The sequence below is a fragment of the Pipistrellus hanaki genome (assembly GCF_964339955.1).
Source record: "Pipistrellus hanaki genome assembly, chromosome: 3".
NCBI classification, from domain to species: domain Eukaryota; kingdom Metazoa; phylum Chordata; class Mammalia; order Chiroptera; family Vespertilionidae; genus Pipistrellus; species Pipistrellus hanaki.
This window is the reverse complement of record NC_140505.1, coordinates 76893164-76914919: the sequence shown is the minus strand read 5'-3', so window position 1 is coordinate 76914919 and position 21756 is coordinate 76893164. Positions and strand designations below refer to the sequence as shown.

The 21756-nt window shown below is 36.3% G+C and overlaps 1 protein-coding gene across 2 annotated transcripts in view; it reads right to left on the bottom strand.

Annotated features, from left to right (window-relative positions):
* The window catches only part of GPALPP1 (GPALPP motifs containing 1), a 32329-nt gene that overhangs the window by 6458 nt on the left and 4115 nt on the right, over positions 1 to 21756 (bottom strand). For both annotated transcript variants that reach the window (XM_084879452.1, XM_084879451.1), the window contains exons 2-8: positions 20755 to 20878; positions 19961 to 20062; positions 14110 to 14218; positions 9715 to 9846; positions 8686 to 8850; positions 4241 to 4339; positions 707 to 925 (exon numbers count right to left, since the gene is read on the bottom strand). In XM_084879452.1, coding sequence (XP_084735578.1) covers positions 707 to 925; positions 4241 to 4339; positions 8686 to 8850; positions 9715 to 9846; positions 14110 to 14218; positions 19961 to 20062; positions 20755 to 20878 — 950 coding nt within the window. The remainder of the gene's footprint in view (positions 1 to 706; positions 926 to 4240; positions 4340 to 8685; positions 8851 to 9714; positions 9847 to 14109; positions 14219 to 19960; positions 20063 to 20754; positions 20879 to 21756) is intronic.

Below are 21756 nucleotides of genomic sequence, written 5' to 3'. Positions count from 1 at the left end.
AATGATTCTCTCTCATCATTGATGTTTCTATCTCTCCCTCTCTTTCCCTCCTTGAAATCAATAAAGACATGTATTAAAAAAATACTAATAAACCTCCTTTCTTCATGCTTTACACCTTCCTTTCCATTTTTCATTTCCATTACAGAATTTCCAATTCTGTAAATGTTTATTACAGAATTTTAAGTAGCAATGCCCTGTTAGTTATTATGAGAACAAGGCTACTTTTCCATGAATATTTATAAGTCCCCAAAGGCTGAATTTAAAAAAAACAAACAAAAAAACCCAGTTTACTTATAAAAAAAGATGTGCAGATTTACAATCTATTTTACTATAAAAGGAAATAGATTTGTACACATAATTATTTATAAACAAAATTTATTTTTAGCTCTGGCCAGTTTGACTCAGTAGATAGATCGAGGGCCTGCAGACTGAAGGGTCCCAGGTTCGATCCTGGTCAAGGGTATGTACCTTGGTTGCAGGCTCAGTCCCCAGCCCTGGTTGGAGTACATGTGGGAGGCAACTGATTGAGTGTCTCTCTCCCATTAATAATCCTCTCTTTCTGTCTCCCCCCATCCTTTCCATTCTCTCTAAAAATCAATAGAAAAATATCCTTGGGTGAATATGAAAAAATTTTTTTTCTTTAAATTTATTTTTAAGAAGTTCAAATTTATTGATATAAAAATATACCTCACTGAAATATACTTACTTATAAAAACATACTGCCTTTGCCATGTGAAAATCTGGTGTTTAGTTCCCTAGATTTTCTTATTAGGGCTTTTTTCTGAGCTTCATCAAACCGATGCACCTTGAGATCCTTATCACGGTCAAATGGTATTCTTTCTTGGGGCTTATTTTTATCTTCAGCAGCCTTATTTTTTAGTTTTTTTTGATGAATGTCCATAAGAGATTCTGATCTTTTTGATTCCTGGGGAAAGTCAGAAGAGTAGAAATAAAAATCTTAGTTTGTATAGATTATTTACAGAATATGATAGTGAAGCAAGACATTTAAGTAGTAAGGGTGAACATTAAGAGGGCTATTTACAAACCCCAACAGGTTTTTCCAAACCCAAGACAGCATCTATGAAGAAAATATGTATCAGAGGCCAATTCAATTAAACCAAAATGAAGACATCTACTAACTACATGCCAGATACACATAAAAAGCAAGACAGAAAGGAAACAAATGTTTAAGTAATAAAAGAGAAAAGCATTTGTGATGTATCAAATTTGGAGTCCACATAAGTACAAGCATGAGAAAGAAAGAGCAATTCCATTCTCACGTGGCAGCCTGGTTAAAGCCTTATGGATGTGCTAGTCCGTGAAGCCTACATGAGTGCCTAGGAAGGTTTGAGATAGGGTATCAAGAGTTGGAAGGGGAAGGCCTGAGATATTTTTAAACAGCTGGAGATAACAGAGAACAAAATTTGGAGGAGATGAGAGAAAAATGAAGTTGTAGAGGACCTACTTTACCTAGAGCCCCTACTGAGAAACAGGATGAGCAAACTATACAAAAAGTAACAAAAGGCCAATAAAAAAGGGGAAATAAAGATGGCAGGTTTTACTGATCCACTATGCAAACATATGATGTTTCAATTTATAATTTTTCAACTTTACAGTGGTGCTAAAGTGATAAGCATAATTTTATATGCGATATTCAACACTTTATTATAAAACAGCTTTGAGTTAGATGATTTTGTCTAATTATAAGATAATGTAAGTGTTCTGAGCATGTTTAAGGTAGGCTAGGCTAAACTGCAGAGTTTGGTAGGTTAGGTGTATTAAATGCATTTTGGACTTAATGATATTTTCAACTTACGATTGGTTTATTGTGATGTAACCCCATTGAAAGTCAAGGAGCATCTGCTTTAGTAAATTAAATATCAATAAAGATAGGGAATACATCAAACCACTAAACTATTATAACCAATTCAAACAATTCAAGGTCTCAAATTTGTCATATCAATTGTTTCAGGTGTACTGTCTGGGTTAGCATCATTTGCACATTGTGATACACATTAATCAAACTACGGCTAGAATAATAATAATAATAAAAACACCTAAAAGAGTCAATTCACTAAAAATCACACTGAAAGCCAGTTCATGTAGAGACTAATTTGCTGATTTACCTAATTTAATTGTTTAACAAAAATATGCGTTTTATAAAGCTTTATAAATACCAGGGCAATTTATGTTAAAGGGGACAATGTTATAGTAGCTTTTAAAAATTCATGCTAAGATTCTAGTTTGTTTTTTATTTTGTCTGTTTACTGGTAATATTTTAAATAGTGCTTGATTTATCAAAACTAAGAATTATAAGGTGGTTTAGTTTTAAGACTATTACTATTTTGAACAGCACATCTCAAAAGTAACCACAATTTCAGTATGAAATTAAAACCCAAATTTTCTGATGCATTTTAAAGTCAATTGTACATATCACTACATGTACCCTAAGTACTTCAACACCCATTTCATTAGCTAGAGTTCAATATTTGTTTACAAGCTTTTCTTTTAAGATAAGTTTATACACAATGAAATGCACAAATCTTACATTATATTTACTAGGTTTTAGAATTTAAATTCCTATCAAGATCTGAAACAATTCCATCACACCAGAAAGCTCCATATGCTCCTTTATACTCAGTCACACATTTCCACTCCAACAACCACTACTGTGATTTTTTTCCATCATAGATTCATTTTGCTTATTGTAGAGCTTCACATAAATGGAGTCATTGAATACGAACTTGTGTAGGAAGTCATTTTTCACCAAGCAGTAGGACTTTGAGATTTAACCACACTGTCACATTTATTTATAATTTGTTTCTTTTTTTGTAGTACTCCATTATATATAGTTTGGTTTTTCTTTCTCTTTGATGGGCATCTGGGCTACTCACAAATTTAGCTATTATGACTAACATGTCTGTGAATATTCTGTGTAAGTTTTCTTGAAGCTACTATGAATTAAAGCATGTTCGAGTCTTCATGTGGACATGTTTTCATCTGTCTTAGCTAAATGCTCAGGATGGAGTTGCAGGATCAAAGGGTAGGTATATGCTTAGTTTTATAAAAATGCCCATTTGGAAAAAGGCACAGCTTTTTCAACTATTCTTCTTTTCTAACATAACTCAATATGGTTAAAATCTTGGCCAAAAGTACCACTTTATATTGTATCCCATATACTTGTATTTTTGTATCATTCAGATTTAGGTATTTTCTAAATTCCATGAATCATGTCTTCTTTGATGCAAAGTTTAAATTTTGATTTTTTTTTAAGTTCTTGTTGTATAAGACTTTAAAATTATTTGAATTTTAACTTAAATTCTGTGTGGTCAGAGAAGTTGGCTTGAATGATTGTGACTTTCAATTCTGTTGAGACAATGACTTTTGAGCTCATCAGTTTTCATAAATGTTCCCTGGCAGTTGAGTTATTGGTCAGTTTCTAAAAAGGTTTCATGTGCTTCACTGTCTACATATGTCCAATAAATCATTCTCATTATATTTTTAATGTTTATGGGACTTATTGTTAACTAATATCTTAGAAACAGAAGGTAATTTTCCTGAACACCTTTCAGGACCAATGGCTAAGTGACTGACATTTATTCTTTGAGCTGGAACACCATTTTTCTTTTTTCTCTCGAGTAAGAGAATGTAACAAAATAATGATATGCCAAATGAATCCTGACCATTCAGTTTACAAATTTAGATTGAACCAAATTTAAAAACATTTTTCTTCCATATTTAAATCTTTGCATAAAACATTCCAAATCTGCTTATAATTAAAAAAAAATATATGAATTGAGGTTTTCTAGGAGTTAGTAGGGCTCTTACTTCCTGATCACGTGCTACTGCCCTCTAGGAATTAAATTTCTTACACTGAGTGGCCAGATTATTATGATCTCTGAACATAATATATGATCTCTGAACATACACACACACACACACACACACACACACACACACACACATTAGAGGCTCAGTGCATGAATTTGTGCATGGGTGGGGTTCAGCCACATCTTTCGCTGGCCAGGGGGAGGAGACATGGGTGGTTGGCCAGCCTGCCTGCTGGTCGAACTCCTGGTGGAGGGGACAATTTGCACATTAGCCTTTTATTATAAAGGATTTTACATAAATATATATACAACAGAGTTTAGACATGTAAAAGAAAAAGAAACAAGCAAAAGAAAAAATGAGCATTAAAATATAGAAAAAAGTTAAAGGTTATATATTTTTTCTGACTTACATTGTATGAGGACACCTGCTCAGCCAATCTCTTTTCCCTTCCTGACAATATATGTTCTTCATCCTTCTTATTGAATGACTTCTTTGCTTCTTTTGTCTCCTGAGGAATGAACACAGATTACACATTACTGAACCATATATTGGGTCGGCAACTAAGTACGTGCGGATTTTTTAAAGAAAATCAAAGACAATTTTTTCATGGAACTAAATAACTTTATTCTGTAATGTATTGCCCATTTTGATCAATGACCTTTTGCCATCTTTCAGGCAGCATCATAATCCCACGTTCAAAAAACTTCTGGTTTTTATTAGCAAAAAACTGAATCAGGTACGATTTGACATCATCATCATTATTGAAATTTTTACCATTCAAGGAGTTTTGTAAAGATCGAAACAAAAAGTAATCAGATGGTGCAAGGTCAGGACTATATGGTGGATGTGGCAAAACATCCCAACCAAGCTCCATTAATTTTTGCCGAGTGACCAAAGATGTGTGTGGCCTTGCATTGTCATGATGGAATACAACACCTTTTCGATTTGTCAATTCGGGCCACTTTTCTTCAACTGCATTGTTTAATTTCGTTAGTTGTTCAATGTAGACATCAGAATTGATCGTTCGGTTGGGTGGTAAGAGTTCAAAGTAGACAATTCCTTTGTAATCCCACCAAACTGATAACAAAACCTTCTTTTGATGAATATCAGCTTTTGATGTTGTTTGAGTTGGTTCACCTGGCCTGCTCCACGATCTTTTCCGCTTGATATTGTTGTAAACAACCCATTTTTCATCGCCAGTTATCAGTCGTTTTAAAAATGGATCATTTTCATTACGTTTCTTTAGCAAATCGCAGCTGCTAATGCGTTGCGTTAACTGTGATTCTTTCAGTTCGTGAGGAACCCATGTATCGAGTTTTTGAACATAGCCAAGTTGTTTTAAGTGATTTTCAATGCATGTATGTGATACATGAAGCTTCTCTGCAATCTCACGTGTTATACTGTGACAGTCCGAATTGATTATTGCTTTGATTAGGGCGTCATCAACTTCAACTGGACGACCAGAGCGTTTTTCATCTTTGAGTGAAAAATCACCAGAACGAAATTTGGCAACCCAATTTTGACACTGCCGTTCTTTTAAGGCTTCGTCACCATAAACAGCACATAACTTTTTATGAGCTTGCGATGCGTTTTCCCTTTGCGGAAATAAAAAAGCAAAATATGACGAAAATGTTCCTTTTGATTTTCCATTTTTCAACGAACGCCAAACGAAAACTACAAAACAGATCAAAAAACTTTTTTTACTGACCTTGTAAAGGTCAGTAAAAAAAGTTTTTTGACCAGCAAAGCTGTAGGACACAAGGTCAATATACAGCAATGAACAACTGGAATTCAAAATTAAGAAAAAGAACAACCATTTATCATAGCACACACACAAAAACAAAGTTTGTACTTAAATTTCTAACAAATTTTAGTTAGAAAAAAAACAATTAAAAACCATTTTTTCAAAGCATACTTTCATGCTGTAGCTATTTGCTTAAGAAAACCAATGAGACTCTTATACAATATTTATCTTACTAATGGACTAAAACAACATTTTATTTAATAAAGTATGTTAAAAACACAGAAATAGTTCAATTCTTACTTTTCCATAAAACATTTCCAAGAAAACATATATTTCTAATTATAAATATTCAGAAAAACATGATGTTACGATAGATGGATATAAAAACGTGACCATTTGAGAGTTCATAGATATAGTCAAGACTGGGAGGTGATAATATAACAGATCTTATTTAATTAACTTATGCATCACCCTTCTACTTCTTCCTAACGAGCAATTTTACTTCTTTTAGGTAATGTCAGTTAAGTGAATGTGATATGGGAGATGTATGCTTCAGAATAAAATAGAAAAAAGTAAGATGAAGTAAAGAGGACCTATTAAAAAGGAAGTTAAAAAAAAGGAAAGGACTAATATCTGTTACAAAAATAAAAAATTGGTCATGAACTTTATACAAAATCAAAAATATTAGCCGAAACCGGTTTGGTTCAGTGGATAGAGCGTCAGCCTGCGGTCTGAAAGGTCCCAGGTTCGATTCTGGTCAAGGGCATGTACAATACCTTGGTTGCGGGCACATCCCCATTGGGGGGTGTGCAGGAGGCAGCTGATCGATGTTTCTAACTCTCTATCCTTCTCCCTTCCTCTCTGTAAAAAATCAATAAAATTATATATATAAAAGAGATCCTTCCTTTTTTTTTAAAAATCAGAAAACAAATAGCTCTGTGATCATACATAGTTTGTTCCACAAATACATATAATTCTGTGGTACTATCTGCTATACATTATAATACATAAAGTTTAAAGGGTATTATATTCCTTTCGTAGTCCATTGTAAACACAGAACAATACATCTTCAGCCTTGAAAAGAATAACCAGATCTAAACAACTCAAGTCATTAGGCCTACAATCACTTATGTTCAGGTTGTATTGCCTAGTTTTTATTGACTCCATTTTCCTGTGATATTTTCCTCTGAACACGCCCTGCATATCTGGCTGTAGGCTAGACAACTATTGATATTAATCTACAATGAGGAACAGAAGGACAGAAGAGTGCATAAATAAATGTAAGCAAGGGAGTTAATTGTATTTTGGAAACAATCATAAAGGCTAAATTAGAAAAACACCAACATTATTTTTATGAGACCAGGTAAGAAACATTAGATGGGCCTTCCAGGACCTGTTATCCAAAGGTGTCACTCACGTCTACGCCACACCTTTTGCTGCCTCTTCTGCCCCCATTTATGTTGGTGCGCCTGACCTTTCTATTACAGCTCTCAGATACCCTTTAATCTGAGGGCAAACAAAGAACTTACGATGCTGCCACATATTCAGGGTAGGGTGCAAAAATGTTGAGATTTCAACATATTATCCACATTTTAAGAATAACATTATTTCACAGCCAATTTATAATTACACTATAACACAATTTATAGCTACAGAATGAAAATAGGAATCCTCATAAGTCTAAGTATTAATGAATAAGATAAACAAAGTGAGGGGAATGAACTAAATGTGCAACTGTTTAAGTCAGAACTGATAAAGCTGTAATCATAAAGTGCTAATTAGTATAATATTTAAGATTTGAATGGAATAGCTTAAGGGAATTAAAAACTTTGGATGGAGTAAATTTAAGGAGGATGTTGGTTCAACTCCTAATTTACAATGGAGTATTTCATAATAAACAGAAAAGATTTAAGAAAGAAAAATGTAAGATAATGATGTATTTTATGCATACTTCTTTGGGTATATATTTTGTAAATTATTTAATGTATTGATAAAAGTGCTTTTTTATTGAGGTATGATTGACATAACATTATATTAGTTTCAGGTGTATAATGTAATGATTCGATATTTGCATATATTGCAAAATGATCTCTACAATAAATCTAGTTAACATCCCTCACTATACAGTTACAAATTTTTTCCCCCTTGTGATAAGAATTTTCAAGATCCAGTCTCCCAACTACTTTCAAATACGCAGCAGAGTATTATTATCTATAGTCACCACGCTGTACCTTACTTCTCAAGAACTGACTCGTTTTATAACTGGAAATCAGTACCTTTGACCCCTTCACTCATTTGTCTGCCCCCTACCTCAAGCAACCACCAATCTGTTTTCCAGACCCATGAGCTTGGTTTTTTCTGTTTATTTTGTTGTATTTAGCACTATTAATGCAAGTGCTTCTTGCCTATCTTGATAGTAACAAGAGTCTTTATGCATCATTTATCTAGGTTAATCTGTGGCTTTGCTTCCCCCCCAAGATATTTTCAAAGATACCTTGTAATGGAAATAGTTTGATGCTGTATAAGGACCAATTTTGGAGTTTCATACTTTAAGAACTTGGAGGTAGAAAAGTCTAGAATGGAATTATATTCATCACTTACCAGCACTGTAATTCCAGAAACACTGACCTCATAAAGGTTAGTTTCTCCTATAAAATTAAGTCAATAAACCCCTGTCTCAGAGTGTTCTAGAGATTTAAATGATACAATTTACTGGGAAATGGTAAGCAAACGGTATCACTTTCCTTCCTTCCAACTTTCCTTCAAGGGGAAATCTGTATTTTCCCTTCGAATCATAATTTTCAAAATAGTATGGTTATGCCCTAACCGGTTTGGCTCAGTGGACAGAGCGCTGGCCTGCGGACTCAAGGGTCCCGGGTTTGATTCTGGTCGAGGGCATGTACCTTGGTTGCAGGCACATCCTTAGTAGGAGGTGTGCAGGAGGCAGCTGATCGATGTTTCTCTCTCATCGATGTTTCTAACTCTCTATCCCTCTCTGTAAAAAAATCAATAAATATATATATAAAAGTAATAGTATGGTTAAATAATTCTGCCTTACTACTTTTTAAAATAGTCAACATGGACAGAAATAAATGAACAACCACTTTCACCTTGGCTTTCCTTTCTCTTTCAGCTGGAGTATCTGTCCACACTGATCGATCTCCAGATTTGACATCGGTTCTTCTCTTAAAAGTTCTGGGCCCAAGACCAAAGTCTTTCAATTCCGGAGGAAGCTCAGTCATCCAGGACTCCCTTGTAATTGGTTTAGCTGCATCCTTTAAGAGAAACAAAAGGAACTGATGTTTTTATCATTATTTTACCAATTTTTAAAATCTAATTTATTGACTTTGTTATCTTTTGCCATACTCAACTGTTTCAGGAGGCAAATTTCCCAGTCTTTTCCTTTTATAGTTTTGGATTACCCAGCTCCTAAATTTTCTTTATATGTATACATACATACAATACTTGTTAGATATATATGGTGGGACAAAAGTAGAGGGACAGTTTTTTGTATGGAAAATAATATAATAAATAATAATACAAGCCCTGACTGGTGTGCTAAATGATTAGAGCATTGGTCCATTACCTGAAGGTTGCCGGTTCAATTCCCGGTCAAGAGCATGTACCTGGGTTGCAGGTTTGATTCCTGGCCCTGGTTGGGGTGCTTAAAGGAGGCAACCAATTGATGTGTCTCTTTCACATTTATGTTTCTCTCTGTGTGTGTGTCCCTATCTCTCTCTCCCTCCTTCTCTTCCACTCTCCAGAAATCAATAGAAAAAAATATCCTCGGGTGAGGATTAACAACAAAAACAACAACAACAACAGAAGAATAAACTAGTCCTGGCTGGATGGCTTAACTGGTTGGAGCATTATCCTGTGCAATGAAAGGGGTGGGTTCAATCCCCAGTTGGGGAGGCAACTGATCGATGTTTCTCTCACATCAATGTTTTTCTCTCTCTAAATATTAATAAACATATTCTTGAGTGAGGAGTAACAAAAAAAGAATGAACCATGTTTTGCATACTCACCACTGTAAATCTACTTTTGTCCAACCCTGTATATGTATTTTTAATGTCTATTTTTAAAATTTAGATTTTTAATTTGCCTGTTTTTCAGAGTAGAGTATATTTCAAACTTACATCATCTCCTTTAGTCAGTTTTTCTTTCATTCTCTGGGCTCTTTTATCAAACTCTGCTGTTACACTATAGTTAAGTGGTCCTTTTGCAGGCATTGGTCCAACAATGTCCTCATCTTCACTGCTATCCGTTTCCTTTTGAAATAAGACATTATCTTTAAACCAAGAGGTTATAGAATATGATCCCAAATTACTTAAAATTTAATTGATGTAATTACATAGAAACAATAAAACAAAAAAGCAAATAATACATTGTTCAACACATTAAACTGAAAATGAGAAGCCAGAATCATAAACCCATATCCAATCTATTATAGGTTTTAAGTCATTTTGATATTTTGGATGGGTTAATTTTTAAAAAACAAAAAAGGTGAGTTATCTTATTCAGAAATACAATAGAAAATATGTACCTTACCGGTTTATATTTTATGCTGTAGAATTAGGCAGACCCAAGTTTCAGGTGCTCAATTTGCCTATGACCTAGGCCTGTAATTTGACATTTCTAGGCTCCAGTTTTGTTCTTCTGATGGGGATTATAACAGCTTCAACTAATAACTACTCTGTTGCTAAGAGAACGGTAGTTTTGTTCATCCCCTTTGAAGCCATGCTCTTCTCAGGAAACTGGGATCTTCTCTAATTCCTGAGGGAAAATGCTGGTAGTTCTAGGCCAAACACTTTGGTTTTCTTTCTCTTGACCATTTGACCAAAGAAATGTGAGAAATGGTCTACGGGAGGCCTTGGAAGGCTTCCCTCCCCAGTACGGAAGGGCCTCGGTACAATTCCTGGCCAGGGGCACACACCGCGTTTGAAGGCTCCATCCCCAGTGCATGAGGCAACCAATCAATGTGTCTCTCCTACATCAATGTTTCTCTCTCTCTCACTCTCTCTCTCTCTCTCTCTCTCTCTCTCTCTCTTCCTCCCTCCCTCCCTTCTTTCCTACCTCCCCCCCGCCCTCCCCACCTCTATCTCTCTCCTTCCCTTACATTCTCTCTAAAAACCAGTGGAAAAAATATCCTTGGATGAGGATTAACAACAAAACAAAATTAAAAAGGGATATAGGACAGGGGCCATTCCCCTTCTCTGAATGGATGTTGCCATCTGCATGTGAATCTTAGTACTCTGGCAGGCTTCTTAATATATAAGGGGTCAGCCTAATGGGAGTTAACTGTAGATGATAGAGAATATGGAAAAAAAACAATGATCTCATTAAGCTGTTGAATTAACAAACCATGGAATGACCCTACCCCTAGACCTCTTATTATGTATGAAACTCATTTTCAGTATTTTGAGAACACAGATTATATACTAATCTGGAAATTATAAAAAGCCATTTGCTAACTACATAAATTAAGACAATTCCATTTTGAGTTGAATTTTCTGTTATTTGCAGCTAAAAGCATTCTAGCTCACATACTATCCTCCAGGATTGTTTTTCGGATTAACTTAAGTTTACATGTTAAGCAAATTAAGTAAATTATGGAAATATGAGTTTATATTGTACTCTGCAATACCTGGTTAGTGGCAAAGGCTCAACAAATGTTAACCATTATTATTATTATGTATGCCTTAATTTGGGGGTATATGTTTTGAATGAGAGTCTAAGAAAAGCCTCTCTTTGAGGAAATATGAAAACAGGAGGGAAATTCCAATGCAAAGAATTCAGAACCAAGAGAATCTTGAACAGGTATGCTATGGTGTAATCCCTAAAACTACTGTGGCCCTCTGCTGAGTAACCGTGTTTAACTGCTGTTTGAATTCTCTCAATGTCACTAGCATTTGTAGCTTTCCCTTTCTTTAAGCTTAGCAGTGTATTAATTTTGTTGCAATCTTATTTCCCCCCAGCACTCCTTTGTGATGTGGCTGGGAAAGCCTAGCCTGAACCTGTGAGAGCTCAGTCTTCCATATTGCTAGAAGTCCTATCTCTGACAACTTATTCCTATATTTAACCACCTTGTTAGAAAGGATTCCTATACTCAGTGTAAATTCTTCCAAGTTACTCTCATGGCATAAGTAGTGGAGGTGGTAATAATATTAATAGTAATATTATTATTATTATTATTACAAATTATCCACTGTTCTAATTTATCCTTACAACAACTCTAGAAGATAACAACCTGTATGCTACCAATAAGAAAAATAAGTTGAGCCGAACCCGGTTTGGCTCAGTGGTAGAGCGTCGGTCTGCGGACTGAAAGGTCCCAGGTTCGATTCCGGTCAAGGGCATGTACATTGGTTGCGGGCACATCCCCAGTAGGGGGTGTGCAAGAGGCAGCTGGTCGATGTTTCTCTCTCATCGACGTTTCTAGCTCTCTAGCTCTCTCCCTTCCTCTCTGTGAAAAATCAATAAAATGTTTAAAAAAAAAAAAAAGAAAACTAAGCTGAGCCAGAATTCAAAGCTCTGGCCTACCTCTCTCCCTTAACTCTTTCCTCATTTTCTCCACTCTAACCATACTAATTGTTTTTAATAATTCTTTATTGTTGAAAGTATTACATATGTCCCCCTTTTCTCTCCATTAACCCCCTCCAAACCCCTTCTTGGTTTTCCACAGTACTAAATTTTTTAAAACCCTTTCTCCCTCTCCAAACTTTTTTTTTGCCTTCAAATAAGTTAGCTGTACTCTCTGGACCAATCTTTCCTGCCCTTTTTGCTAAGCTATTTCCTACTCATCAATCTTCAGTTTAGTAGACATTTTCCCAGGGAAAAGTCTTCCTCATTTCTTCAGATTAGATTTCCCTGTCATGGCTCCACTATATTTTGTCTCACCTTTTGAATCACTCATATTGGGCAGTATTTGTTTACTGTATATATTCCCACTACACTAAGCAATGAGGGCAGGGACTGTGTCTGACTTATTCATTCAGCAAATACTTTGAATGTCTACTAGAGATAAGACAAAATCTCTGTCCTCAATGGACTCACATTCTCACAGGGAGAAGTTAATAATAAACAACAACAAAAAAGCAGTAAAGTAAATGGTATCTTAGGTAGTCATACATGCTATGGAGAAAATTAAAGGAGGGAAGGGGATAGAAGGGAAAAGGAGTTAGCAATTTTAAATTAGGAGGTCAAAAATAACCTCTTTAAAGCGACAGTCCAGCAAAAAAATGAGGCAAGACACAGATATCTAGGGAAGACCAATTTGAGAGACTTAGCAGGTGTAAAGGCTCAGGGGTAGACATCTACCTGTTTATTTTGAGAAGGTATGGCAAGGAGCCCAGTGTGGTCAGATCAAAATAGAGAGAAAATCACAGAGCTAACGGAGGCCAGATTGTAAAGGACCCTGTAAGGACTTTGGCTTTCTGCAGAGGAAGAACAATTTATGGTCCTGAGTGTGTGACATGATCTGACTTTGTTTCATCCAGGCAACTCTAGCTGCTGTGTTGAGAAGAGGTAATTGAGGAATAAGAGCTAAAGCATGAAAACCAATAAAAGAGGTGTAATATGGTGTTGATTTGGACCAGGGTGGTCCAAATTTGGAAGTGGCTGGATTCTGAATATCTTTGTAGTTAGGAACAAAATAATTTGTTGTCAGATTAATTTCTGTGACTATATGCTTGACACACTGTAGAAGCTCTATAATATTGTTGAAAGAATGAATAAATGATTATGAAGTTCATGATCTTAACCACTGCATAGTATTCCCTTAAGTAACAACCTCAGTGTAACTGTTGAATACTCAATAAAGATAGACATACAGGAAGCCACACAGAATAGCAGAGTGAACAGGTGATTTAACGGCATAAGGACTGGGACTTTAATAAGTACAAACTGTGCAATCTTGTGTATACTAGCCAATTTTTCTGATTTCTAGCATCTATAAGATATGATCATACTTATTTCATAACAATGTAGAGAAGATAAAAATAATATCCATATGAGTAACATGCCTTAAAATTATAAAACACTGTACAAATCTCATCTATTGTTGAAGAACTGGCTTTCAACAAGAAAACAGCCTTCACACTTGACTCCAAAATCACTTGAAATATCGTTTCATAAAATTACTTATCTGCCAGTGCTATATACAAATAACTGAGCTAGGTAGGAGAGAGTTAATTCCAAGGTAAAGATCATTGTTTAAAAATTCCTGAGCTTTCTCTGCTCTGGGTTAGATCACATAAATTCTTTACATTTTTCATCATGTTCTATCTTCTAGCACTCTGAAGCTTCCTTTTAAGGATTATCATAAAAAGGTAATACCCTTCCAACATTATATATTATTTTTCTAATAGAATCTTAGGTCTTAAAATTGATTTATCTACCTATGCTATAATCCTCAATTAATCCTCAATTACATCACATTTGAGTAAAAAAACTGTAGTCATTACTATTATTTAAAAATTATGTAAAGTCTTGAGTTTGGTACAGCTTAGCCTTTAAGCAAAAATTTTCCAAACCTTAGAGTTGAAATATGATGGTACTTGGTGCCCTGGATCATCTCTGCCTTTGTCACTTTTCTGTGCAGATTTAATAAAACCAGGTGGTAATGCAGGACCTATTATGGGCCTGAAATATAAAATGTACCTTTATCATTTTCCTGTAACTTTAAAAAGCAGTTTTCAGAATAAAATTCACAAAAATGATAAAAAGTCAGAAAATAAAAAATGTGGATGAGAATTTTACTTAACATATTATTTTTTTTTATAATTTAGTACTTTTCCACTTAATATTTTCAAAATCTAATTTTTGCATTTTTATTTTTAAAAAAAATATATTTTATTGATTTTTTAGAGAGGAAGGGAGAGCGACAGAAAGCCAGAAACTGCCTCCTGCACCGGGGATGTGCCCGCAACCAAGGTACATACCCTTGACCGGAATCGAACCCGGGACCCCTCAGTCTGCAGACTGAAGCTCTATCCACTGAGCCAAACTGGTTTCAGCTGCATTTTTATTTCTATTTGTTAGTCAATGGTTAGATACTGAACCTGTAATTCTTAATCTTTATGGCAGAGATAGTTCTCTATCTCTAGCCTAAACCGGTTTGGCTCAGTGGATAGAGCGTCAGCCTGCGGACTGAAAGGTCCCAGGTTCTATTCAAGGGCATGTACCTTGGTTCTGGGCACATCCCTAGTAGGGGGTGTGCAAGAGGAAGCTGATCGATGATTCTCTCTCATTGATGTTTCTAACTCTCTATCCCTCTCTCTTCCTCTCTGGAAAAAATCAATAAAATATTTTTTTAAATAAATAAAAGAACTATATCTATACTAATAAAAAAACTAATATGCTAATTAGACTGGGAGATCTTCCGGACAAAGCCATGGTGGTGGGGACAAGGCAGAGGTGGTTAGGGGTGATCAGGCCAGGAGGGGAGGGCAGTTGGGAGTGATCAGGCTGGTGGGGGCGGGGGGTAGTTGGGGGCAAGCAGGCTGGCAGGTAGAGTGGTTAGAGGTGATCAGCAGGCAGGCAGGTGAGCGGTTAGGAGCCAGTGGTGCTGGATTATGAGTGGGATGTCCCCCAAGGGGCCCCAGATTGAAGAGGGTGCAGGCTGGGCTGAGGGACACCCCCTCCCGTGAATGAATTTCACGCACCAGGTCACTAGCAGATATATAATAGCCTAAGCGACTGGCCGACTGGCCAACCAGCTGATTAGCCGGTAACTATGATGTGCCGACCAGAAGGGGGTAGATGCTCAATGCAGGAACTGCCAAGCTGCAGTCACTGGCCAGCAGCGGTTCTCAGTTCTCAGATGATGCACCTGGAACCAGAAAGGAGGGAGCCTGATTCCTCCAGGGTGCATCACTTGAGACATGCCCCTTGCAACCCAGGACCCCTCAGGGGATGTGGGAGAGCCGGTTTCAGCATGATCCCCATGGGCCAGGCTGAGGGACTCCACTGGTGCACCAGGCCTCTAGTTTTAAATAAAAATGGTGATTAAAAAGAGTTGTTATTATGGACTAAAGCCTACGAAGATGTTTTTTCTATTTGGTGCCTTGGTTTTCAGTTTCAATATTCACTGTCCACTGAAAAATAGGTTAGGGGCATTATAATTATAGTCCAAACTTCTAAACTATTGTATAAACTGAGTTTGAAAAACATGTACAGCACAAGCACACAACAGATGTTAGTAACTTAGGTTACACGTATCAAAAATCTAAGCCTTGTCTTCACTAATCTGAAAATGATGTGGAAGTGTATAGAAAAGAATGTATTTGAAAAAAAGGAAAAGTTACTGTGCTAACCACATGCCAACCAGCGTAACTTTGTTTCCATAAAATAACCTTGCCAGATGTAAGTCACTCCATTTTCTAGGTGAGCAAAATAATGCTCAAGGGCAACACACACTAATAAGTGGCAGAGCTGGAGTCTGAACCCTGAACTACTTAATGAAAAGTTCATTTTCTTTTAAACTGCCCTATTGCCATATTCTGAGAGAACTGCCATCAGTCCAGTAGAGATAACAGCCTAAATTCTGGGTCTTAAAAAGAGAAAACTTTACTTTGTATAGAGAAAAAAGAAAAGATATTTTCTACTCTTGTTCATACTTTCAAGTTTCTTTAATACCAATGTCTTTTTCCAGAGATGTCACTGAGCCATTATTACCATGCAAGGTGGAAATGAAGTCCTAAGCTGAATTTTCCAGATTGCACTGAGCTCAATTAGAGCCTCCCAGACAGCCTCCTGGCAGAGGAAAAACAGTCCTGAAAATCAGGTCTGGTTTCTGATCCTAGCTATTTCATAACCACTTTTCTTGGTTCATAAAACCTTTTTGAGCCAAATCAATTTTGTATATAAAAAACAGGGAAATTTGGTACTGTTAGAAAGATCAAATTAGTTATAAGAAGTACTCCATGGATTTTTTCCTGAGTACAATTATTAGCATATTTACAAATGCAATTAAAGCTTAATTCTCTGGCCTCAGGGAATTTGTAAAGATAAAATTACTAGTACATGAAATCTTAAAATATAGTAAAAGAATCATGACATGGTATGGCTGTATAAAAGGCTGTATAAAAGGTTTCTGCCTACATTATATGCTACCACCTATTAATTTTACACATGTATTTTATTATTGTCAAAATATAATTCTCAAAAAAGATACTGCTATACATTTAATAATTTATTTTCCTAAAAGAAATATTAGGAGAAACCAAGATGGCGGCATAAGGTAGACACCCGAATGCAGCCTACCACAACAAATTTGAATTTAGAACTGGAAAACAGGGGAGGCATTGCCCTGAAGCACCGGACGGCTGGCTGAGAGGAGGCTCTGCCATCTGAGAAGGAGAGAGAAGGCATGCTGAACCTCAGGAACTGTGAAGGTGTGGAGAACTGTGCCAGCGAAAAGGCGCTGGCTTACTCCCGGCACGCAGAAAGGGCGGACAGCTACCGCTCGGTTGGCTTTCTTGTTCGAGAGGAAAACAGAATCACCCTATTGCTCTGATAGACGGCCCTACACATGGAGAGGCCAGACTGTCAGGCAGTGGGCAGAGATCTCTCGGAGGTGTGTGAAGCCAGAAGCCATTACTGCGGGACTTGGGGAGGAGCTGAAGGGAAAACAAAGCTTGTCTGCACCAACCCGAGATTCCGCCCCATCCAAGCTGAGCACAGAAGCTCTCCCAAAGGCTGGCTTTCTCTAAGGAGGGACTGGCTGGAATACAAAGCTTGTCTGCACCTTTACCAAAGAGGTGCGCATGCCTGCAACCAATCTTCCGAAACTCACCACAAACAGGACTTTTCTAAGATTAGACTGACAGGGAACCAAAGATTGTCTGCGCTACCCTGAGACCCCACTCCATCCAAGCGGAGTGTATAGAAGCCCTCCCAGCTGAGATACTGCTGATCCTCACAGCCAATTGGCTTGGAGATCAACACTTCCCAGCGATACCAACAATAAGCAAGGCTTAACAACAAGACTGCACACACAGCCCACAAAGGGCTACACCAAGACTGTCCACCACAGGTAACGGGAAAGGCTGTGCTACTGGGCTCTACCAGAACACCTGGTACACAAAACTATTCCATTAAATCAGGGAAACAACTAAAATGCAGACAAGAGGAAGGACACATAGGAAGAAGATGGAGGAAAAGAAAAGATTGGATATTGAGTTCAAAACTACAGTTATAAGGTTGTTCAACAATATCCTAAAAAAGGCCGATAAAATAAATGAGACCTATGAGGATAAGAAAAGGGATCAACTAGAAATAATAAGGGATCAACTAGAAATGAAGAAAACATTGTCTGAAATAAAAAATATTACACAGAGTCCTAAAAACAGACTGGAAGATGGCAAGAATCAAGACAAAGATTTAGAACACAAAGAGCCAGAGGACACTCCTCTGCAGAAGCTAGAAGATAAGAGAATCCAGAAAGTTGAAGATAGTGTAAGAAACCTCTGGGACAATTTCAAGCGAACCAACATCAGAATTATGGGGGTCCCAGAAGAAGAGAGAGAGCAAGATACCGAAAGAATACTGGAAGAAATAGTGACAGAAAAATTCCCCCACGTGGGGAAAGAAATAGATTTACAAGTCCAAGAAGCCCACAGAACCCCAAACAAAAGGAATCCAAGGAGGACCACACCAAGACACATCATAATTAAAATTCCAAGAGCAAAAGACAAAGAGAGAATATTAAAAGCAGCAAGAGCAAAGCAGGTAGTTACCTATAAAGGAGCACCTATATGATTGTCAGCTGACTTCTCAACAGAAACCATGCAGGCCAGACGGGAATGGCAAGAAATATTCAAGGTGATGAATAATAAGAACCTACAGCCAAAAATACTCTACCCAGCAAAGCTATCACTCAGAATCCAAGGCCAGATAAAGAGCTTCCCAAATAAAAAAAAGCTAAAAGAGTTCATCACCGCCAAACCAGAATTATATGAATTGCTGAAGGGGGTTCTTTAGGAAGAGGAAGATAAAGATAAAAATTATGAACAACAGCCGGGACCGGTTTGGCTCAGTGGATAGAGCGTTGGCCTGTGGACTGAAAGGTCCCGGGTTTGATTCCGGTTGAGGGCATGTACCTTGGTTGCGGGCACATCCCAAACAGGGGGTGTGCAAGAGGCAGCTGATGGATGATTCTCTCTCATCGATGTTTCTAACTCTCTATCCCTCTCTCTTCCTCTCTGTGAAAAATCAATAAAATATATTTAAAAAAATATATATATAAACAAATACATAACTATCAACAAGTGAATCTAAAAACCAAGGGAATAAAAAAAACAAACAAAACCTGATGAACAATATTAACTGGTGAATATAATAGAATCAGAGGTATAGAAGGGTAGTGAACTGACGATTCTTGGGGAAAGGGGGAGATAGGGATGTGGGAAGAGACTGAACATAAACTGTGCACCTATGGATGAGGACAATAGGGGATGGGGAAAGGACAGAGGGTGGGGCGGGAACCTAGTGGAGGGGAGCAATTGGGAGGGGGAGAGAGGAACACATTTGTAATAATCTGAATAAAGATTTATTTAAAAAAATAAAAAAACATATTATATTCTCAGCACATTTTCTATAACAGGCCAGATAGAAAATTTTAGGTCTTGAGGGCCACATTTGGGTCTCTGCTGTATATTTGTTTGTTTTTTAATGGCCCTTTAAAGATCATTCCTAGCTTGGGGTTATACAAAAACAGATAGTATATTGTCTATCCCTGTTATTTCTGAAAACAAAGAGCTGACAAATGTGATGATAAACTCTGAATAAAATATGCCCAACAACCTTTTCTTTTTAACCTGCTCTTATATTGGTTAATAGTATTATGAATTATAAACAATTTGTTGTGCAATTTCATGTTTAGCATTTCAAAATTTTGCAATTCCAAGAAAACAGGACTCAACATTTACTATGAGCTTACTCTGTGCCAGGCACCATATAAGATACACACGTGAGTGTGTGTGTGTGTATATACATATGGAATGAAAAAGTCTGGGTTAGGAGTCAAATACCAGGATTCTAGACCCCAGGTGTACCACTTACTGTGTGTGCAACCTTATCTGTTTACAAAAAGGAGAAAGAGGATCATGTTCCACTCAGCCTACCACAAAATACTTGTGTATCAAATAAAAGATGAGGATGTTCTATAAACTATTATATGAAAGTGTCATAAACATGTAAATAATTATAGGAAATTTGATTATAATTATTTTTATTTAAAAGTTTAGATAATTATTTGTATTACATGAATTTCAAATATTAGAAAACATGTAAGTAAAAAACAATCGCAGAAAACTCATTAATGAACTACCAGGCACTAGTTAAAATATTTAGAAAAGACTGGCCTGAAATATGCATTATCACCTTGGAGGAGAATCATCCTGCTTTTTAAATCCAGGAGGAAGGGCTGGTCCAAAAAATCCTTCATCATCATCATCATCATCATCTTGATTTATCCTCTGTTTCCTGGAAACATAGTAGTGTAACTTTATGCATATGTCAAACATTTTTTTTCACAAGAATTTTAGTTTTTAACTTCAAATAACTGTATAAATACTGAAATAAAAAAATAATCTTGCCAAATTAAACACACACACACAAACACACACAAATACCACAGTAAGTCGCCTACTAATCTTTTCCTGGGATTTATTTTTGGCCTAAAATGATTAAAAGATTGGCTACTTTTTTTTTTTTTTTTTTTTTTTTTTACAGCAGTAATATATTCATTTCCTATATTTTCTGTGGTGTTAAAGATTCTATCACAAAGTTTCAAATAGTAGTCTGTTTGCTAGATGTTTCTGAGCAAAAAGTTTATGACTTTAGCTTTTAATCTTATTTAAAGAAAAGTTTTATGCTGCTATTTCTGTCTCATACACTGCATATGTAATTTTAAAAGAATAAATCCTATGGTTTATTTAGAATATTTAGGCACTTTAATAACACCTTAAAGACAAATTCTATAAGAATTTTATTGAAATTGTAGATATCTCCACATCTATGTACTACTAACATAAGTTTCTTTGTAAAAGCCATAGTTGCCACAGGAAATGATTTCTTCCTGTTTGTATAAATGCAGATGTGCGATCCCCCTCACTGGCTATCTGCTCCAGCCAATGTACACCAGATTTGAAGCTTGGATTAAGAAAGTGACTGACCTTGCAGGTGGACCAGTGTCATCTTCTTCAGATTCTTGGTTTCCTTCAGAATTACTGTCCTCATCGCTGTCTGATGACTCTGAACTACTGCTTTTATAATTAGGGGGCAGAGCTGGTCCTGCAACTAGAGATTTCTCGTGTATGTCATAACTAGCCACAACTGTTTCAATGAAGCCCCAGCTGACATTCTAAACTTTCTTTTCTGAATTCATAGCATTGGCTGGCTATCTTTTATTATGGACTTTAATCTTATTTGCTCCTGTTTTTTGTACAAGAAGAAATAAAAGGCATCCAAATTAGAGAGAAAGAAGTAAAACTGTCATTATTTGCAGGTGACATGATATTGTATATAAAGAACCCTAAAGATTCCACCAAAAACCTACTAAAACTGAATTCAGTAAAGTAGAATACAAAATAAATATTTAAAAAATAAGTTGTATTTTCATACACCAATAATGAATTATTAGAAAACAATCCCATTTTCAATTGCTTCAAAAAGAATAAAATACCTGTGAATAAATTAACCAAGGATGAAGAAGACCTGTGCTTGGGAAAATTATAAGACACTGAAGAAAGAAATGGGAGAAGATACAAATAAGTGGAAGCATATACTGTGTTCATGGATAGGTGTCCTTACTTCTCAAAGCAATCTATAAATTCAATGAATTCCTATCCAGATATCAATGGTGTATTTCACAGAACTAGAAAAAATATTCCAAAGCCTTATATGGAAACACAAAGACCCCAAATAGCCCCAGCAATACTGAAAAGAACAAAGATGGAGGAATCACACTCCCTGATATCAAACTATTCTACAAAGCCATTGTAATCAAAACAGCATGATAGTGGCATAAAAACAGACATAAAGATAAATGGGACAGAATAGAGAGCCCAGAAATAAACACATGCCTTTATAATCAATTAATATTTAACAAAAGAGGCAAAAATATACAATGGGGTTAAGATAGTCCATTCAATAAATGGTGTTGGAAATACTGGATG